Source organism: Benincasa hispida, chromosome 5 (assembly GCF_009727055.1).
Source record: "Benincasa hispida cultivar B227 chromosome 5, ASM972705v1, whole genome shotgun sequence".
Taxonomy (NCBI): domain Eukaryota; kingdom Viridiplantae; phylum Streptophyta; class Magnoliopsida; order Cucurbitales; family Cucurbitaceae; genus Benincasa; species Benincasa hispida.
The window spans coordinates 40,262,580-40,277,796 of record NC_052353.1 but is presented as its reverse complement, the minus strand read 5'-3'; the positions used below and the strand labels follow the sequence as shown (position 1 = coordinate 40,277,796).

The window sequence follows — 15,217 nt, the reverse complement described above, 5'->3', positions numbered from 1 at the left end:
TTGGCCTTGCCTTTGCGGCCAGTAGAAGCCTTCTTTTTTCCTTTACTCTTTTTCACCGAAATACTTTTATTCTTGGATGAAAAAGCAGAGATAGACTTTATCTTAGAGGACGATCCTCTTTTATGTACAATGTCAGCATTTACCTCTGCTTCTTGTCCCTTAGTTTTCAAGATGGACAGAAAATTCTATAGCTCATTGAGAATAGTGGTCAAGTTGAATTCTATTTTGTTCATCATTGCATTGGTACAAAATTGTAAAAAGCTCTTTGGAAGAGACTCTAGAATAAAAAATGACCTGACTTTTTGATAGGATATATAAGCATGCAACAGAAGCAAATAGAATCAATAAGCACTCTAATTAAATTTAAGTTGAGTTTTAAAACATGCTTTTGTAAAAAATCACAAGTGGGTTCCAGGTTGAACATACCTTTGATGAATTCTCCCTAATCCAAGCTGCACTTCATGTTAATTCAACTTCAAATCGTTAGTGAACCACAAAGAGATCTTCTCTACTATTATCAGCCTTGAATTTGAGTGATGGAACTCAAATTTGAGTGAATTTGTGAAGTTATTTTCTAGGTTCTTGAGAGGGAGAAGAAGATGAATGCACACAGCTCAATTATCCTCCAAAACTCGAAATTCAGGAGTTTTTATCCACTTCTCCCATGTAAGCATTTAACAAGCATCTTCATGCCAACTCCAAGTTGCAATCTCAAGTAGGATTTGTGGATTGAAGTGAAGGAGACACCCCCTACTTGGAAGAGAGTGGGAAATTCCCACTTAAAATCAAATTCTTAAAAATTTCCAATTTTTCAATTAATTCCAAATTAATCAAATCCAATTTGATTTAATTTTATAATTAATCAAATTCAATTTTTCAATATTCAATTTCTCAAATTGAATTTAAAATTGGAAATCAATTTGATTTTTAATTAATTAAATAATTTAATATAAAATATTAAATTAATCATATACCTAATTGTAAACATGAATCCTATCCATGTAATTAATATTTAAATTTTAAACTCTCCAATTTTGTTTAATTTCAACAAATTAATTGTTTAATTATATCGAATATAATTATACAAACCCTAATTTGAATTAGAACTTATTCAAACTCAAACCCTAATTTCAATTTGAGCATTTTCAAATTGAAATTCAATTTGTACAATCCAAATTGATATCATTCCAAGTTCACTTAATTTATTAATTCAAGATGTTCATGTAGAGAAACCTTATAGACCTATAGATCATGAGCTCCAACGATTTAAGATTAATTGGCTAAAACTCTTTGGACCAAATTAATCGGTATTCGTTAACCATCAAGTCACACCACCATAGCTTGATAGTTGCACTCTCCTCACTATAGATATATTTGTGTCCACATGATATATCCATAACAAGTAAATCGACTCTTCACAGGTTGTTCATAATAACGGCTGAGTCAATGTGCTATTTTATTCTGGATATTATGTCTTACTCCTTAAGTTCCTACTGATCCTCTAATGAACAATTGGTTCATGATCCAATTACTAAACTGAATCCTTCTTGGGCCAATGAGAGGGTAGGGCCTCTAGTTCAAGACCTGGATTTAGTACTTAAGAGAACAACCTTTCTGGTATCCCTAAATCAAGTAGGCGTGAATTCCATCTTGCACCCTATGTCTCTAGCTATCTACCCAGATTTACCCCTAAAATGGGAGGCTTATTGAGCCGGCGCTGTTGAGCCAACCCTCATCTATGCAAATATAAGGATAATCCCGAATAAACAGAAGTTCATAGTTAGCTCAGGATTAAGATCGAGTTATCTAGGTCATCTAAGCGAAATAATCAACCTTAAACAATAAATAACATTATAAAGTAAGAGTGACTTATTTCTTTGTCTGATCTTATGCAAACTCATTGCATAGGACGCCCCTACTCCTCATGTCAAAACATGAACAAATCAGGATCACTTTGTTTGTAGCACAATAACTTGTAACCGATACAGAGTAGGTCGCATCCAATAGTGTTACCATAATAAGGCACCCAATCTTATTTATATACTATAGACCATTTTGGCTATTTACTCGAACTTGATCCATCTTTATGTCTCTACATAAAGTTCAAGTATTCATATAATAGCCAAGAATTTTAGTTTATTGGACTTAGACTTTACGAATGCAATTTAAAAATTCAATAACAACTTTATTGAAGAAATATTCAATAACATCTTTATTAATAATAGAGTGTGTTTAACTTTACAAACTGTTAGTTTTAAGACACATAATCCAATAATACTCCCACATGGACTGAAACTCCAGTGGATCAATATATACAAATATATACAATGTTGAGTTGCACTGAGAGAATAAAAAAAATAAATACAATAAACTAGGGCATCAGATACCCATAAAATCTCCCACTTGCCCTAGTTACAAATATCTCGTAGACCTAGTCCTACTAGGTGACCCTCAAACACTTTAACTGAGAGGGCCTTCGTAAATGGATCAGCTAAGTTGTCTTGTGAGGCTATCTGCATGATGATCATGTCTCATTTGTGTACAATCTCTCTAAAGAGATGGTATTTTTGCTCAATGTGCTTTCCACGTTTATGGCTTCGAGGTTCCTTTGAATTTGCAACTGCTCCACTATTATCACAATAGAGGGTGACGGGCAGGTGCATATTTGGAACTACTTCCAAATCCATCAAGAACTTTCTAAGCCATATTGCTTCTTTTGCTGCTTCACTTGCAGCTACATACTCAGCTTCCATTGTGGAGTCAGCAATACAACTTTGCTTGATACTTCTCCATATTACTGCTCCTCCATTCAGAGTGAATACTGTCCTCGAAGTTAATTTCCTCGAATTTATATCGATCTGGAAGTCAAAATTAGTGTATCCAGTAAGGATCAGATCCTTAGCACCATACACGAGTATATAATTTCTCGTTCTCCGAAGATACTTGAGAATGTTCTTAATGACAGTCCAATGATCATATCCAGGATTGGACTGAAATCTGCTAACTATTCCAACTACATAGTATAAATCAGGACGAGTACACAATATAACATACATTGAACTCCCTACTGCTGATGCATATAGAATTCATTTCATAACCTCGATCTCTTGAAGTGTCTTAGGACTTTGTTCCTTTGACATATGAATTCTATGTTTGAAAGGCGATGTTCCTTTCTTGGAATTTTGCATTTTATATCTTGACAACATCTTGTCTATTTAAGATACTTAAGATAATGTTAAAGTTCTGTTTTTGCGGTTCCGAACTATTTGGATCCCGAGAACGTATTCTGCTTCTCCCAAATCTTTCATTTGAAATTGTGTAGCCAACCATCTCTTAACGTCAACTAGAAATTCTACTTCATTTCCAATGAGTAGAATATCATGAACATACAACACCAAAAAAGCGACAGTTTTGTTAACGATTTTCTTGTAAACACGAGGTTTATTAATATTTTGTTCAAAGCTATAAGATTTAATCGCAATGTCAAATCTCATATTCTAGGATTTAGATGCTTGCTTCAACCCACAAATGAATCGATTAAGCTTATAAACCTTTTATTCTTGACCCCATTCAATAAACCCTTCTGATTGAGACATATAGATACTCTTTTCAAGATAGCCATTCAAGAAGGCTGTCTTGATATCCATTTTCCATATTTCATAATCATAAAATGCAGCTATGGACAAGAGTATTCTAATCGACTTAATCATGGCAACCAGAGAGAAGGTTTCTTCATAGTCTATCATCTCTCTTTGAGTAAAGCCTTTTGCCACAAGTCTTGATTTGTAGGTTTATACTTTACCAACTTGGTCTCATTTTTCTTGTAAATCCATTTGCAACCGATGGGTTTTACCCCTTTAGGTTTATCTATAAGATTCCAAACAGAATTGAAGTACATAGACTCCATTTCAAGGTCCATGGCCTTAACCCATTGGTCTTTGTCCTTATCAATCAATGTTTTTTGAAAGTCAATGAATCCTCTAAGCCATCATCTGGTATGATGACTTGAATTTCAGTTAAACCCATGTACCGGTCAGGCCGTTGCACAACCCTCCTACTACAACGAGGTATTCTCAACTCGTGAGAAGGATGCAAAGTACTAGCTTCATCAACAACTCTTGTTGATGGACCTTCTCTGTCAACAACTTTTGTTGATGTATTTGTCATTTCTCTGAAGATTTCTTCTATTACTAAATTACTGCGAGGTTGATGATTCTTTATGTGGTCCTCCTCCAGGAAAGTTGCATTTGTTGATACAAATATCTTGTCTTCCTGAGGATCATAAAAGGGGTAGCCTACAAATAGGCATACTTTTGAACGACGTTCCAACTTTTTAGGATTTTGCACCAATACGTGTGCTGGGCACCCAGATTCTGAAGTGATGTAAACTTCCTTTACGTCCTCTTCAAAGCTCGTAAGGTGTTTCAGAAACACTTTTTGAAGGTACCATGTTCAAAATATACACTGCAATCTGAACTGCATAACCCCAAAAAGAACTTAATAACTGGGCATAACTCATCATGGAACGAACCATGTCCAACAAGGTTCTGTTTCTCCTTTCTGCCACACCGTTTTGCTGAGGTGTGCCAGGGACTGTGAGTTGAGACTAGATTCCTGTTCCATCAAATAGTTTTGGAATTCCAAGTTCACATATTCACCACTTCGATCTGATCGAAGTGCTTTAAGCTTTTTACCTAATTGGTTCTCAACCTCAGCCTTATACTCTTCGAACTTTTGATGTATTAGGTAAATATGCCCATACCTTGAATAGTCATCAACGAAACTGATGAGATATTCATACCTTCCTCTAGCTCTAACATTCATAGGACGACAAAGATCTAAATGTACAATTTCTAAGGGTTCTTTAGCTTTAAGAAATTTTCAAGAAAAAGATCTTTTAGTCATTTTACCCTCAAGACAGGATTCACATGGCGATGATGAACTGTCTTCTAATTTATTTAGATGACCGTTCTTAATCAATCTCTCAATCCTGTTGAGATTTATGTGACCCAGTCTTTAGTGCCAAAGATAGGCATTTGGAGAGACTTTCCTTTTCTTATTATAAGTTTCAAATGTTTTAAACATCTCTATGTTCAAAACGACCTTTATCTCAGTCGGTTTTAACAAATACAAGTTATTTTCTATTTTTGCAAAACAAAATTTGATATTCTTTGAAGTAATAAACACTTGATCATTTTTTAAAGAAACTTTATAGTTTTGTTCCAGCAAACAAGAGATAGATATTAAATTTCTTTTCATAGAAGGAATGTAATAAACATTTTTAAGTAAAATGTATTTATCTCCTATAAATAACTTCAATCTCCCACTGCTTTAACTGAAATAACCTCCCTAATCCCTACCTTAAAGGTTGTTTCGCCTTCTGTCAATTATCTCCAGGAACTTGTTTCCTGTGAGAGAGTATAAATATGATTAACGACACTTGAATCTATTATCCAGGTTTTATCGTTTTTCACTAAATATGTTTCGATAACAAGTAAATCATATTTATCTTGTTGTTCATATTTTGCATTCTAATCTATATCGTTTAAAACTTTAGATGAATTGGGAGATAGGAGACAATCCTCTATTAAAACTCTTTTAGCATCATCAACTTCTAGTAATTTGTACGTTGATTTGATTTTATCGTTAACTAATTTGGAAGTGAGTATTCTAGAAGAATTTGACATGCTGAAAAATTTAAACAAATTCTAATTTAGAAAAATTACATCTAAATCCAAAATCAAGTTTTAGCAAAACAAGTAATAATGTACCCATAATCATTATTTATTTACAACGATACTATAGTGAGTCAGAATAAGTGCTACTGAGGGGCAGTCAAATACTCTTTCACTAAAGCAAAACAATTTTGACCAAACACTATCTCCAGAATAACTCTTATTCCTATGTTGTTTAGTTACCGTTTTCGGTTAGAAATTACTAACTCTTTAGTAATTCTGTAAGTGTAACCCTCTGCTTTCAGACCTCAGAGATCGGCCCCAACGATGCTACCGAAATGGATAGTCAAGGTTGGGAATGAAACTAAGAAATCCTATCCATTTCTAGAGTTTCATTTGTTCCAAATCCTTCGTTACAACCCTTTAAGGGAATAGCCGTTGTTAAACGACTAGCAAGGGCCACCTAAAGTAAACCAACAAGCGCAACATAGGAATCTCACGGTCTAAACTAATAGAAAAGACTGCAGGACACATTGATATATATCCTTCACCCACTTACTATGAAATACTTCCCTCATTCACCTTGCTCTTGAACCATACAAACACTTTTAGAATGGACTAGTCGAGGTATAATCGACACAAAGAGTTGTATGGATCTCACAGTGGAATTTTGTAGGGACATGAAAGTTGAAATCAATATATCTTATATTTGATTTTATATTTGAACAACTTCCCCTTATTCACCCAAATCTTGATTTATGCAAATACTTTCCGAATGGAGCAGTCGAGGTATAATCGATACGAAGTATCACATGAACCTCGATTGTGAACTCTTAGGGACGCAACAACTAAAAATAACATATCGTATATGTTATTAACCTCCCATTGAAGTGGTCTAATAACTTTATCATATAAGTTATTAAACTCCCACTTAAGTGTTCTACTATTAATTTGGGTATATTTATACTTTGGTTCATTTCGGCTAATAAAAAAACCCTAAGTCTATGTGGTTTATCCAAATATAACACTTATAAATGAATTTAAACTTACAATGTCTAGGTGATAAACCGTTTTATTACCTCAAACCGCTCATGTGATTTTAAAGTTGGATAACAATGCTCAATTATTCGACCATAATCCCCAGGTAGGAGATGTTTCGTAGACCGTCAACTTAAATACCTCCAGCCTTAGACCGGATTATATATCGATTGAGTTTGTAACCATATTTTACAAGATGTCGACCTATTTTAACTTATTAAAACATGTGATTAACCTGAGCATGCAGCTTATCTTTGTTATAGATTTTAATGTCTAATTCAATTTCATAATAACTTATAAAAATTAGACATGCTATTATATCTACAATGTACATCAAAGGCATTCCAATTTAATATAACAGTTATATTAAATAACTGAAACCCTAAACATGCATTCTATACATAATAACAATTTATAACATATATATAATGCATGTAACATGCTTCTTATGGTGGGATTAATGGCATATTATATGCACAAACATGTTTAAATTTAAATACAACGTACATCACATGCATAATTATTTAAATAATACTGATATGATTCAACTTTATCATCCTAAGCAAGTAGAAATAACTTACTTATACAAAACAAGTCCAACAACAACTTCAAATTGGTGTAGAACCGCTCGAACCGACTCAATTCAGACCCGAACTGCTTGAATCGGACCTCCAAAACTTCTAAAAATGTTGAATCAGTCTAAGAAATGTTAAACCAGACTGGAATGAAGGTGAACCAGACCAGAAGAGCCTGATCCGAACTAGCCAAAAACCACTTAAGGCCAAACCGAACAGGACCTGAAGAAAATCGGTCCAACCGGCCAAACTTGCTCGTCCTCACTTGGTCAAACCGGTTTAGAACTCGATGCTTGCTGCTCAGTTGGTTCAAACTCATTTCTCGATGCTCGATCGGTTGAAACTCGCTCCTCGATAGAAAACTCATTGATTTTGGTGTCGCTCTCACTCAGCAATATGAGAAGCATTGCAACACTCATCCCAGCGTTGTAACGCTGCAGATTGTGTCAAGCACAACACTGCAACGCCCAAGGGTAACATTGCAACGCTGCCTGGGCAGTAGGCTATTCTCCAAAAGTTGCTCCATGACCTCGCTTGCTTCAAACACCAAATTACAACCTAATTCTAATGATTCCAAATAAATTACAGACTCTAGAGTACACATATAAGCTCATGAATCAAGATCCAATTACAAATTTAACTTGGAAATCAAAGAGAAATCTAATGTCAAAGCTAGAAAGTCATCCATATCAGTCCAAAACATGTAATATTATAAATTCACCCAGCAAAACTCAAATTAACACTAATTGAGTGCTTAAATCACAGATATCAATTGATAAGATATACAAGCATGCAACGGAAGCAAATAGAATCAATAAGCACTCTAATTACATTTAATTTTAGTTTTAAAATATGCTTTTGCAGAAAATCACAAGTGGGTTTCAGGTTCAACACTTTTCTCGTCTATGACAGCTCCATTTACTTCTGCCACATTGAAATGGACCATCATGTCCAAGACATGTTCTCTAACAGATGCCATTTCTTTCATACGGCAGTTGTAAACGTATTTGATGGCATCATGTCTAAAGGAGAAGGACAACTGTCCAAATATCTCCCGTAGAGATTTGATAATCTCTTTAGCGGTATGCATGCGATCGTGTTTTTTAGCCAAGACATCATATATGCTGACAAGAATATAGGCTCATGCTTTTTCATTTTCCTTTATCCACTTGTCATATGTTTCTCGAACAGTTCGATTTGCGTTTAAGCTAGGGTTTAGAGGACATTCCTTAGTTAAAACGAACCCCAGATCATCTATCACCAGCATCGTATTTAGATTTGATTTTCATGTAGCATAATTACTTCAATAAGTTTATTAGAAGCCAATAACTGAATTAATGAGCTAGTCATTCTAAAAAATATAAACAAATTCTATTAGTGAATTGCTTTTAAATCCAATCAAATTTTAGCAAATTAATAATGTACCCAAATTTTATTATTTTTTGCAACCATACTATAGTGAGTCAGAATAAATACTATCGAGGGGCAATCAAATACTCCTTTTTAGCAAGACATTCTTGACTAAATATTATGTGAAAAATAACTCATATTTTGATAGTCATTTAATTACCGTTTTCGATCGATAACTTACTAACACATAATAATTCTGTTAATCTACAACTATTATAACCCATAAATTATAGTAACAACTAATTATAATAACCAATTCAACTCCACAAACATACTTTTAATGATTTAATTCTAATAACTTTGAGAGACTTGCGTTTATAGTTGACTGTAAGTCAAACGTCAATCCGGGTCAATATTGGCAGTTTGAAAACTCTTTTTTTTTTTTTCCTAATTTAATTAAATTTAATAGGAAGACGTGTGGCTTGAAAAGTCTTGTCTCATTTAATATGCTAAAGTAACCAATATAAAAATAAAAATAATTTTGTTTGCACTCTACCTAAGGATATATTCATACTATAAACTTTTTTTATCCATCAATTCTTTTAGGCCCCATGGATAGGTTCACATATTCAATATAACACAATTTAAGAAGTTGGAACCACTAGATTACTTTGGAGGTTGTTTACGTAAGAGTCTATCCGAATTAATTTAAGAAAAAAAATATTTTTTCAAAAATTTCATTTTTATTTAAACACTTTTGATAAAAACTTATTAAAATATACTTGAAAAACTATTTTGAGTGGTTGTTAAATACTTCAATTTCTTATAAAATGACTTATTTTTTTAATTAAACATTTAAAAATATATTCCAAACATACTTTAAATCTACAATGAAAATTGGTTGTGGGTCCACTATTTTTTATTATATAACTTCATGTAATTGCATTGAGCTCATCATAGATGGTATTCTTATTGCTATTACAGATTACATGTGATTTGCACCATATATTTTTTTTTTCACTCTACACCACCCTCCTTTTTCTCTCCCTTGATATTTTATTACTTATCATTGTTTTTAACTCTCTTTCTCATTTCTCCCTCCCACTCTCTCACTTTCCCTCTCATGAAAAAACCAACAACATATTACTCTCTCATCTACAATTATTTTCTTTTCATCCTAGCACTTTCCAAGTATTCATCACTTTCTTTATTTTTGATTCCTATATTAAACTCTTCATTCTTCTACTTCTTCTAAACACCATCACCAAACCTTCTCAAAATTTCATTTGATCCATAATTTCATCAATCAGTTTCTCTTTCATTCTCCATCCTCTCTCGCTTAAATTTGATCTTGCTTATACTCTCACTCAAACTCAATCCAACAATTACAAATAACTAGTTCGAAAGCTCATAAATACATCAAATAGGTAGAAAATTCCTAAAACCTAAGCTAGAAATGATTACATTAGCCCATATATTCATATTAATCGCCAAGGAATCATTTTGATCCATCATGCTCACCAAAAAGAGAAGAAAAGAGAATAGAAATCACGTGGAAGTCGGTTGATTGGAAGAATAATGACTTAATTCGGAAAGAATTCAATTTATATTAAGATCACAGCGTAATGACGCTGATATGAGCGTAAGTCTCGAGCATAAGGTAAGTCTGAAGCGTAAGAGAGTTTTGTTACTCTTAGTCGATTTGGGTAAGCGCGTGCATTTCTACGTGTTTTCCATCAATTTACGTAGTGTAGCTACACTGTGGGTAGCATAATTACACTGCATTAAATGTGAGACTATTATCTCGTAGCGTAAGGTTAGAGCGTAATGCTAGCGTAATTACCCTGTGGTGGTTATCAACATTCTATCTTCAAGCGTAGCTCTACACTGTATGGAAGGTTGTTATGCTTGGTTCAAGGGCATTTTTGGTAATTTTTCTCATTTGAAGCACATATGCTCAAATTAATTCCAAATTACTTCAAATTAATCTTGAATGATTCAAAATGCTCGATTCTACCTCTTGAGTGCTCGAAACCTACAAAATAACATAATAATCCATAACATCCTAGAACAATCCCGGATTAAGTAGAACTAGATAGGGTGTTATATCATGGACAATCCATAGGAGTACATAATACCATATAACTTTAGGGATTGGAGATTTTCTCATCTTAGCATATAGTTGGATGATATATAAAATACCAATTTTTTATTCCTAAAATTAACACGTGTTTCTAACTCACACAAGAAAAAAAACTAAAATATAGTTTCCCCCAAGTTTTCATAAGGATTGACAATAATATATGATATTTTAGTACCAACTATATATAGTTTTAGAAATCTTTACGTTTTACAATTTAATTTCTAAGCTAGGTTTTAATTCCAATACTTTTCAATGATTTTATCTTAAAAAATGGTTATATTTTAGTTCTGGTTTTGGATGATCAAATATGTTGTGAAACCAATCTAAGATCTTCCAATTAGATTGATTTCGATCAGATTCAGCTTGTCATCTGTTTTGGGCATAATCCCTGATTGTTTCAAAAAGTCTCTTATTACGAATTGAGAAAATTGTCTTGATCAATTTTATATCATGATCTTGGCCTCGAACAAAGTATCATCTTCATCTTTCCTTGTCAATCGAATCATGACTATACATGAGAGTTGACTCTTATCAAAGCAGAATATGCTTTGTATGGACCACTATCGCACGTTTAATCTCCTTTTCTTGAACAAAGATATACTCCTTCCAATCAGTCTACTTAACCTAATTGCTTGTCACATCTTCAAGTACATCTTGTTTGGTCTAGGAATTCCATTAACATAGTTACTAATTTTTGTCCACAAATTTTTAGGATTTCACCAATCCGAGATTTAGACCATGACTTATCCTTCATATTCCCTCTCAATCCACAAATTTTTAGGATTTCACCAATCCGAGATTTTAAATATGACAAAAGAGATTTTAATCACTTCATATTCCCTCTCAATCATGTACTTAAACATCAATGTATTGTTAGTAACTCAAGGTCAAAGTAAAACATGAACAAACAAGTATAAGAAAAAAAGCCAATTCAAAAGGTAGTTATAATAAAATATTTTGATCTTCCATGCAATAATTCAATAACTGAATTATTTAGGAAATAAAAATTTATACTATGATAGTATGGACAAATTTCTATATTATCTTTACATAATGTATTTCTCTTAAACGTACTTTGAAAAAAGAATGGACCTATTAAAACTAATGAAAAATCTAAAAATATTTATAAAGGTAAATTTATAATGTGAATAAGTATCCATTAGAAAAATTTTCAAATTGAAACAAAAAATTACACACGCAAGTTAGACTTTTGAATCCCAAACACTTTAATTCTTTATAGCTATAGGGCAAAAACTCCATTGACTTCAATTTCAAAAGTATTGCACTTGTTATTAAGCTTCCCATACTTGGCCTTAGTCTTATACTGAGCCCACAGCTCATCCACCGGCTTCCCCAACAACTGCCGGAAGTAATCGGCGGAGTAGCCATTTCTCAGCCTCCGGTTCAGGTCCGCCACTAGACCACTTCTCACCCCCTCTAAATAATCCAAAAATCTCGCCGTCACGTCGTAGCCTTCGTCCCACCTGTTCCCGCCACCCGGCTCCACCCACTGCCCCGGAATGTATCCCGATTTCAGTCGTATGTAATCGGCGATCCCTTCGATCAACCCGCTCGGCGCCTCCAAGTTTCCGCTCCACTGCCAGATATTGGTCATTTCATGGTACAACACTCCTGCAATTATGAATATGAATAAAAGATTAGAAATAGATTATATCATTCGTTATTAAAATTTGATAAAATTTAAGACTCTGGCAATTTGATTTTTTTGGAAGGCAATCAGTCCTTGGTGCTATAAATGACCAAGTGTAGGTATGGCATTATTTATATTCCTTTACGTATTATTTACGTTTTTGGTCCTAGAGTTTTGAGGAGTGACATGTATAAACCACTAATTTACTGAAAAACATAAACTAATAAGTGAAGGTAGATTTAATTATATATCATCTAACGCTCTAACTCTATGCACCTTTACAATATTATCATATATTTCTTTTTAACAATAAATTGCTCTTTCCTTATACTCCTAAACATAACTAAAAGGGTATTTGTCTCACCAACATGAGTTGATTTAGTATAATATATCAATTCAATATTTTGGCCATCGACTTTAAATATTGATGGAGTCGAGTTGGTAATACCAACTCACCCTAACTCTTCATTCTTCCAATATTTTCAATGGCTTCACCCATTGGCCATTATCGGCGACTATCGCTATCACATTCTGCGAACCAAATTCGGGCTCCAATAACCACATCCGATGACAACTTTAACTATCAATTCTGAAAACCAACTTCGATGATTAATTCCGTGCTCCGACAACCACCTCCGATGATAACTCTGGTGATACCATCCAATGACCAATTTCAGGCTCCATCTACAAACTCCGATGAAAATCACTTGATGATCAACTTTCGATGACCACCTTCGAGTGAGCAACTCCGATCACGACCTCCACACTTCAGCAACCACCTCCAACGAAAAACTAAAAACAACCAACTCCAATACCACCTTTATGTAACCAACTTCGGGCTCTAGCAATCACCTCCGACTACAAACTCTAATGAAAATCATCTTTGATGATCAACTTTGACGGCCACCTTCACACAACCAACTTCGGACTTTGTAAACCACTTTCGACGACAAACTCTGGCAACCAACTCCAATACCACCTTCATGCGACCAACTTTGGGCTCCAACAACCATCTTCGACTACAAACTCTAGCAAAAATCATCTTCGATAATCAACTTCGACAACCACTTCCGATTATATAAGACTATATGACTGTTAAAGTATATTATAGGTGTTGGAATGCTTTGAATTTGTTTGTTGGCACTTCGAACAACCAAGTAGGGCTTAGAGTAGTGCGCTATATAAACTATCTAACCCTAGAGGCACCGTTTGTATATTTAGAAAATTTTCTCTCTAATAATACCATTTTCCCTTTGTCCTATGGACGCAGCTAACACACTGTTAGTGTACCACATATCTCTATGTGTTGATTCTTTTATGTTTTTTGTATTTTTTTAATTTTCGATTACGTAACAATAGAGATGTTGATTATATAAATAATAGTATTTTGTTTGCATTATGTACAATATTTATACACATAAATTTGTAAAATATATTTTTATTTAATTAAATTCATATATCAAATGAGTGTTAAGAATATTTGGACAAGTATGTATATGCTTGAAAAGTATGTAACATATAACAGGAAATTTTATTCTTGGAACATTTTCTAGCCAGAATTAGTGAAAAATAGAGATTTGTTCTTTGAGGATCGGATTGAAAGTGAAATTGTTAAGGAAATATAGTGGCATTTGATTGGTTATTAAGATGATGGGAGAGATTCAAATCAAAATTTTTAATTTCTCTTTGGTTTCTCATTTTATTTAATTATATTTCTGCAATAACTGTAGTGGCTTAATTGTTGTTCAATAAAATAAATAAATAATAAATAAAACTTTAAAAATTAAAGAAAAAATTACAATCCATATTTTATTCAAACAAATATGTGTAAAATTATTGAATAAAAAAGTTTTAAAGCAAAAATAGTAATCATAAAAGCAAATTATTTAGAGTTAAAAAAACTACAGTAGATGTTCTAGACATATGAACTCATATTTGCACCCCGAACACGATATATGAACTCAGACCAAATAATTCTACACCCAAAATATATATATATAATTTACGGATATATGAACCTACAAGCATATGAACTCCAAACATCCCATCTCAATTCAGTGCCCCAAACAACACTTAACTAATATAAGGTTGGTGTACCTTGTACATCTCTATATTGATTTATTCTTGTTTTTTTATTTTTGCTTATCAATGAGGGAAACAACAAAATACAATAGATGATAAAGGTATTTATAGATTTAATTAATTAAAAACTAAAATGAAATAATTAGTAAAGGGGCGGTAATTTCATCTTAAACCACAACATATGAAAATCATATAAAATTGAAGCTTTGGGGATAGTAGTAAGCACCTGTGATCTCCCTTTTCAAGTCCCCACTGTAGCTTGAGATATAGTTTGCGCCGAGATGAATCTCGTCGTTGGTAGTGAACGCCACTCCTTCGAAGTTTTTATCAATAAACAGGCTGATCTTCTGCACATCCTTCCGATCCGCAGCCGTACTTTGCCTGAAAATGTTCCATATTAAAGTAGTGGCAGCTGCCAGCGTCTGCCGGCTGTAATTCGCTCCGATTATGTTGTCGAAGCGGGTGCCGCCAGGGGTGCCACTGGCGTTGTTGGTGACGGTGTACTCGACGGCCAAGATGGATTGTAGGAGAGCAAGAGAGGGCAATAGGAAGAAGATTAAGTTGTTGGAAGCCATGGATGTGTGGTATCTGAGCTTTTGAAGATTTAATTTGGTCGTTGATTTCGATTTAGGAAGATGGAAGACTTGTCAAATCGTTGTATTGACTTTGTCCAAATTTTGGAAACTACTGTAAGTTTTTTTTG

The 15,217-nt window shown here is 33.6% G+C and overlaps 1 protein-coding gene across 1 annotated transcript; it reads right to left on the bottom strand.

Moving 5' to 3' along the window:
* Positions 1–11,883: 11,883 nt before the first annotated feature.
* Positions 11,884–15,217, bottom strand: LOC120078264. Its single transcript, XM_039032489.1, has 2 exons — positions 14,741–15,217; positions 11,884–12,413 (listed from the first exon to the last, which is right to left on the bottom strand). The coding sequence occupies exons 1-2, from the start codon at positions 15,087–15,089 to the stop codon at positions 12,022–12,024; spliced, it is 741 nt and encodes a 246-aa protein (XP_038888417.1). The 5' UTR covers positions 15,090–15,217; the 3' UTR covers positions 11,884–12,021.